General features: G+C 44.6%; 1 protein-coding gene across 1 annotated transcript; it reads right to left on the bottom strand.

Annotated features, from left to right (window-relative positions):
- Positions 1-946: 946 nt before the first annotated feature.
- LOC142956150 (ETS-related transcription factor Elf-1-like) lies at positions 947-6,428 on the bottom strand. The gene is made up of 7 exons (XM_076097543.1): positions 6,202-6,428; positions 5,971-6,094; positions 4,084-4,188; positions 3,739-3,894; positions 3,551-3,625; positions 3,216-3,411; positions 947-3,080 (listed from the first exon to the last, which is right to left on the bottom strand). The coding sequence occupies exons 1-7, from the start codon at positions 6,259-6,261 to the stop codon at positions 2,459-2,461; spliced, it is 1,338 nt and encodes a 445-aa protein (XP_075953658.1). The 5' UTR covers positions 6,262-6,428; the 3' UTR covers positions 947-2,458.
- Positions 6,429-7,638: the final 1,210 nt, after the last annotated feature.

The raw sequence follows: 7,638 nt of genomic DNA, 5'->3' as shown, positions 1-7,638 counted from the left end.
AAGAAACATTCCTTTATTAGTCCCACAGTGGGGAAATTATTCTCTGCATTTGACCCATCCCTGTATATATAGGGAGCAGTTTGTTATTTGCATTTGATATTTAATATTTTTTTCTGTTATTTTTATTCACCTGTACCATAATTGTAAACAAAAACAGGATTAATAAACTAACTATATTTTAATGTAGACTGGTGAAGAGGGTGCTAATTTGACACACTTTGTATCCTACTACATACTGTAGTTTCATCTATAATGATACATCAGATTATATAAAATGATTCTTGTTTTGTCAGAAATATTTTGATCTATATCAAAGTATCTAGTTACCATAGCTGTCAAATGTAGTGGAGTAAAAAAAATTCCCTTTGAAATGGAGTGGGGAATAGAGTAGCAGTATTGGAAGAAGCATTCAGATAATTTACTTAAGTATATGTACCAATACCACAGCATATACTTTGTTAAATACTCAAGTATAAGTCCTGCATTCATAACTGTACTTGAGCAAAAGTACGAAAGTATAGCATCAAAATATACTTAAAGTACAGATAGTGAAAGTACTCATGATGCAGACTGGCTCATTTCAGAATAATATACATTATATAATTGCATCATAATTATTGACACATTAATGTGTACATCACTTTAATGGTAACGGTGAGGGTCGTTTTATTTACATTATATTGGAGAATTTCCCTACAGGGATCAAAACAATCTATTTCTTGATCATATTTTGTATTAAGATATTATATCTGTATCGGCAAAGTAACTAGTACATAAACCTGTAAAATATATAACATGCAGCAGGAAGTACAATATCTCCCTGTGAATGGTAGTGGAGTAGAAGTAATAAGTAGCATGAAGTCCAAGTACCTCAAAGTTGTGCTTAAGCACAGTACTACAGTACTGTATGCTGGTGAGTAAATGAGTTGACGATGAATTTCAGACAGACAATGACAAAATTAAGTTTATTTTATATAATAGACCATTATCTTTTCAACACCTCTGGACTGCATGAAAGCAAACACACCAGAGTAAGGCAACAAAAGCTCCACCTCTCCCTCCGCTACAAGCTTATATAATATCAGTGAAACTTACAGTATCAAAAGAGCTCCAGATAAGGCAAAGCGAGGGGATTTCCAAATAAATGGCTTAATCGGTAATAAAGTGAAAACAGTTTTGCATAAGGTTCTCTGGGGACAAAGGCAGTTACAAGCGTCTCCCAAACCAGGTTCAGCCTCACAGAAGTCCGCTTGAATCTTGAAAGCTCAGTTTTCATTTGGAGTGAGGTGTGTGAGGCTGAACTCCGATCAACTGAAGGGAAAACACTACTTCTAGCATTACTCCATTATAAAAAGGGCCAGCCGTTTTACTCCTTGCATAGAGCATATAGTCGGTGCAGAAAAACAAAATTTTTGTACGAACCTGAGGGAGAAAATGGCAACAAGGCACAAAGTCAAGCAAGTTCACAGACACAGTATATGACACACAATACATAAAGATATCAAGGCTTCAGAGGTCCATATATGCATTTGTGTATACACATGTAATAACTAAAGAGAACGTACGAAGAGGAGAAAGGCTAAATAGTAGCTGTACGACTCTACAGGAGCAGCTAAATAAAAGGCCATTTCACTGGTGATTGTCGACAAAAGGAAAGTCCACCGAGTAGATACATCAACTACAAACAGCAGCAGTGCTAAATTACTATTCTAGAAATAACAGTGATCCCTTGTTTTCAACATTTCACAACACAAACATAATTCAGTAATCTTAAAAAATAATAACAACAACAATAATATGGAATGTTTTCCCTCAATAACCTCTTGATTATCAGGAACACAGGAAGCAGGGACAGGATGGACTGAGATCGTCAGGCACTTAAGAGAAGAAAACGTACAGCAGGGATAAACATTAGTGCAAAGCCATTTTCAAGGCAGAGGAATGATTCAGCATGTGATAGAAAAAAAAAACAAAGAGTGGGAAAGAGCGAGAGCAAAAGGAAGAGAAGGAGGGCACAGTGTACTGATCGGACTATTCGCTCCGTGACGCTGGAGGTGAAGTGCAAGCAGAGGGTGTATCTGCAGAAGGTGCAGAGAGGCTGTAGGTTCCAGTGCATGTCTGTCTTTGGTGTCTTGTGGGGTTAACAGCTAGAGAGCAGGACAGAAGGCTGAGACAAAGCACGTGAGCTTTTGAAGTCTCTTGGGACAGTGAACTGTGAAATGTTGTGGGTTTGCTGCCAACTCAGGGAGGAAAGTAGTGATCTAGAATTACTTTTGTTACAAATTCATAATGTAAAAAAAATGATCCTAGATCAAGACTCCCACTCTTAACAAACACAGGCCCTGGTGTGCAGACGTCGCCGCAGCAAAGTGCGGCTCTGTAACTGGTCCTGAGTCAGTGGAGTGTGTGTGCATGTGTGTGTTCCTGGGGGGGGGGGCGATAGCTTTTTTTTTTTTTTTTATTGGTGAGAGCTAGTTAGGGGCACCAGCTGTGGAGCCTCCACTTGGGAAGTTTTGGGTCCCGGGTGTGACCTTCCATCGGGCATCTCCCGCGCACCCTCACCGTCCACAGCCGTCTCAGCGGCGGCCTGTCGCTCGCACAGACTCCCCAGCAGCTGAGCTGTTTTGAAGACCGAGGCGTGGCCCGCGGGCTGCAGGGACTGGACCTTCTGCAGGTTCTGCAGGCTTCGCAGCATCTCCGCGGACACAATAGGCAAATGCTGCTCCTGGATCAGGCTGGTGCTGGCGGGCCTCAGGACGGTTTCGCGCTGGCCTGAGGGCCTGGGGGCCGGCCTGGTCCGCTGGGTGGGCGGGCCTCGGAAGGAGCAGGAGGACGTTTTCTTCTGTGGCGGGTGGGAGTCTTCCTCCTCAACCGACTGGTCACTAGAAGGTATAGTGCTGGCATCCGAGTCTTCACTCACGGCCTCATCGTTGCCACTGATGTCGTCGTGATCGTCGTCGTCTTCCTCTTTCATGCTATCTCCATCTGTGATATAAATCATATCTTTAGGCAGCGAGGTGAACTGGTAGACGAGACGCTGGCCTTCAACCTTATTCAGTATGCCTCTCTGGTAGTAGTACCTACACGAACACAAAGGTTCAGCATTAACAAAACAAACCACGCATCTACACACACGTATATTTTGATCAAAATAAAGACAAGAACATACAGAGATGACATTTTTGAGCCGCCTTAGCCCTCTCTTGGTCGTTTACCTGAGTGCTCTGCCCATCGTCTCATAATTCATATCCGGCTTGTTCTTGTGTTTGCCCCAGAGTCGGGCCACTGCTTTGGAGTTGACCAACTTGAAGATTCCTGAGTGGGGATTGGTCCATTTAATGTAGCGGGGGCAGACCTGTCGGTCCTGCAGCAACTCCATCAGGAACTGCCACAGGTACAGCGTGTTTCCTCCTGAAGCACAAACACGGGGACACATGATGGAAAAGGAAAGACGGACAAACAACACGGAAAATGAATTCAGACACGAGAGACCAACATGTAGAATTGCCATCACATTCACGCATGCTAATTTTGTTGTGTGTCACAATACCTTTGTTGTATTTGTCCTTCTTCACTATAATGTCTGGTGTGGGAGACTCTGCCCTTCTATGTCGAGCTTTCCTCCCTGAGCATTCGGAGAATAAAAGCAGGTAATTTCCAAGTAATCCAATAAAATCACACAATTATTCACAGAAAAACCATAATTCAGATAAGATGATAACCCAGAAGGTAACGGACCTCTCTTTTTGGACTGCAGCTGTGCCGCAGGCTTGTTTGTGTGCAACAAGTGCCACTGTGGCGGGTCAAAAGCTCCCACAATCCCCTCCGCTGACACAGTCACCTGGGTAACAGGAGTAGTGATGACATCACCCAGTGATGGTAAGAAGGTCTGGGCTGTGGGGGGAGGGGCCATAAGCAGATTTAATGAGAGAGAACAGCACTGTGACCACCGCGTCTAAAAATAACACCTCGCAGTCAGACATGTCCTACATGAGGAAGCGGCGGTGATGTTTTATCGGGGCATCTTCTCCACTCTGTTAGTGTGCATGTGAGCAGCGCTAACTCGGCTGTGTGTGTGCTTACAGTAGTGTTCCAGGGAGAGGGTGTCAGGGCAGTCCATGTTGAGGAGCGAGTCGGCAGCGACAAGTGTCTCCATGGTCTCCTCCTCTCCGCTCTCACATTGCTCCACTGCAGACGACAGAGAAGGGAGGAACACACAAAAAATTTCTTTTAGCAGGCGGAGGAGGATGGAATTTAGGAAGAGGATAATCAAACGCGAGAAGCACCGAGGACAAAGCTTGACGGCAAATTACACTAAAAATCCTCTCACCGCTGGAGATATCTAGCCATAAATCTCCGTGATATGTTAGGTATTTAATTTGATGAGTAAGCCTACCCAAAAGCAGGGATTCCTTTCTGGTTTCCATTAATATTTTCATATCATGATGTATAATAATCACAGGATATAATATTACAGTTGTTGTGATTAGAGGATTAGACTTGCCTCTACAGCCCTATCAGATGGGTTCAAGTCCCCCTTCATTGTACCCCCTCAAAAGAGGGGATGGGCTTTCCTGGATTTGTTCAATTGTATTTCACCACAGAGAAAATTGTGGTTGAGATGGATCTGTGGCTGCACATATGAATTCATAAAAGACAAAGTGATCCAGTATCTGTCAATGTTTGATAGTAGCCTTGTTTTTCCATTATATTCGGTCAAGTCTGCATTCACATGTATCCATTACTTTGACTTTCAACTCTTTGCTGCTTGCTAACTAGTTTTCACACACTTTCAATTACAAATTTTGGGGCCGAGGTGCTCTAACTGATTCATGTTGGTAAGAAAGTGAGGTGTGCTGGTTGTTGTGGCAATTAATATATTAGACAGCTCCAAATAGCTGCTCCTCAACCTGTCACGGGGTCAGGAATCACTGCACGAGAGCTAAGACAGAGAGAAAATGTTATTTTTGGAGTTTGGGTGAACTTATCCTTTAATGACCCAAACGGATGATTGAGCAGGACGTTTATTAATTATTTGCCGTGGCTCCAAACTGCAAAGCTTAACCTAACGTTACTGTTTCACTTCACGCATTGAACTTCAGTTAAATAAATACCAGCCTACTAATATCGGAGTGTTTATTTCACCGCTTATAGTGATTTTACTTTAATAACAATATGTGCAGCTGTGGGTTTCTGTGAACATAACCACATGTATACCTCGGAACCAAAGCATTTTCAAAAAGGACTATTTGTTTTGTGCGCATTTATTTATGTGACGTGAGCAGGCTGTGAGGCAGGCAGCTCGAAAGCATCTGCTAGCTAACAGCTGTGTGCCGTGGGTCCAAACACGTTCTACCGCCCAGAAAAACCAGCTAACGACCACTCAAAACAAATAGCCGAGCTTAAAGAAACACGGCGGGTAAGTTGTTGCCCAGACACGGTTGCAATGTTGAGGTTAATTGAACATGACAGTCCGCGAGCGGTGTCAGTCACCGTTAGCCAAGTTAACCGAGCCTCGCCATGCCCAACTTCCAACTGCTCGCTTCAACCACAATAAAGTTGGGGGGGAAAAACAACCCGATACAGTGATATAACTTACTTTTAATTCCCAGCATTGGTGAGGAACAAGCCATAGCATGTGTGCTGTAGCCCGAATCGACCAGGTCTACATCCTAATATGATTCATTAACGGTCTTTCATAGGGACAAGCAGCCCAGTGATGTTTTGTTTCACTTCCTGAATCTTTGCAGAGGGTGGGCCATGTGCGACGACGGTTGCGACTGCGCATGTGCAGTCCCAGGCTTATTTGACTGATGAGAATTTGTATTTCGTAGAATTTGAACAGAACAAAGCTTAGAGAGTTTAATAACCGTTTGTTTGGACTATTGCACGACAGGTGAGCTTCAGTCATTAACCGTGACAGGTAAAGAAAGGCTGGAGCGTGTGTGTGTGTGTGTTGTCTGCACTGACCTTTGAACAGCTGCTGGTGATGCTCTGTCTGTGACTGTTCACATGCTAGACCTGTATATGAGAGCAGGTGTGGATGGGGCACCTGCTCCACAATCACTGCAGGGTAATCCAAGTAACCCCCCAACTGCAACACAAAGAAAATGAGATTAAGGGAAAGCAGATTTGTCAGATTGAAACGTGGGCTCTGCCTCGACACACAAAGCAATGCATCTCTGCTTAACATTTACTCACCTGCGACATATTGACATGGTCACTGGCGAAGTCAAAGATGAGGTCTGACTGCTGCAGCATGGTGGAAAAACCCCAAACCCACACACAACCTTAACTGTGTGAAGACTGCATCGCAGCTTTCCTCTGAAGACTATTAATAACTGAGGTCTGGTGTGTTTTTGTGCCCTGACAGATCCAGGTTTTGGAGAGTATCTTCAGATGAACAGTTGACTGTCGGCGTAGATCTACCAGAGAGCTCCCCCCCCTCCCAGGATGCGACGAGGCCGGTCTCTTTCCATGCAGCGCAGTGGAAGAGGGACGTGAGTAAACCAATTGACCAGAGACACGGAGGCGTCACAGGAAACTTGCGTTCGCTCGCTCTGCTTCGACTTTCGATGAGGAAGTGGGGGGGTTGCTAACTGTCCTGTGGTCTGACTGAACCTGCCAGATAAGAACAGAGAGAGAAACGAGAGCAAATGTGTAAGCCGTTGGAGGCAAAACACAAAGTGAGCACGCCACACCTGCAGTGAATGTCAGGTGGTAACCAGTTCGACTTTTAAAATAAAATGTCCAAATAAAGAAATGTGGTCACTGTGATCTGAGGAGCAGAGAAACCAGCACAGTTTGCTTCCCTCTTTCATATACATCTCATGCTTTTGCTCTTATCTCGCTACCAAAAGAGGCTCAACCAGCAACAGGAAGGAAGTGTTTGCACTGCAATGTGTGACAGGCTCTGTGTGTGTGCGTGTGTGTGTGTGTGTGTGTGTGTGGTACGAGTAGGGGGGAGGCAGCTGGTGTTGAAGTTGAAACGTCATGTCTTTGCACATCGCTCAAGGTTTCGGGGCGTTGCGTGCACATTCCTCACAACATGACTGTGAAGGGGGCATTCGGAACAAAACTAAACCAACTCCTCTCCTCTACTCCCCGTTATTCTCTCCTCGTCACTTGTTTTTCTTCGCTTCCTCCCTTGTCCTCTGGCCAAGTTAATTCCTTTTTAATCGCTCGGCTCCAGTCCCCTGACCATCGCTGCGCTTTTTATTTTTAGGTCATTTTTTTGAGGTTGAAGTTAACCACCGGTAGTGAATTCAGTCTTTTCTGTTGCTGCTGAACAGCAGCCTCCTCCTCACGAATGTCAAACTCGAGCTGTAAACACCGTTTGCACACCTGCACTCACCCTCAGTCCTCCTCTGTTGAAGGTCACGCCGGCATTTAGGTTTTGTGTACAAATGTGAACAAATCGCATCCAAGGAAATAAACGTCATTGAGCGCCTACATTTTAATCCCATTAATCCGCAGTGTAGTTGAAAGAGTCTTGGTATGCTCACAGTGTCTGAGCGCGCTTTGTCTTTATGTGTGTGTGTGTGTGTGTGTGATAGAGGCACAACATGTTTGGGTCAGTTATCACACAGGAAGCACAGCTCAGTTAGGAGGCACCGCTTCCTGAATTCCTGTGCCAAA

This window comes from Anarhichas minor, unplaced genomic scaffold, assembly GCF_050575085.1.
Source record: "Anarhichas minor isolate MPS153535 unplaced genomic scaffold, ASM5057508v1 ptg000024l, whole genome shotgun sequence".
Taxonomy (NCBI): Eukaryota; Metazoa; Chordata; class Actinopteri; order Perciformes; family Anarhichadidae; genus Anarhichas; species Anarhichas minor.
This window is presented reverse-complemented; position numbering and strand designations above follow the sequence as displayed.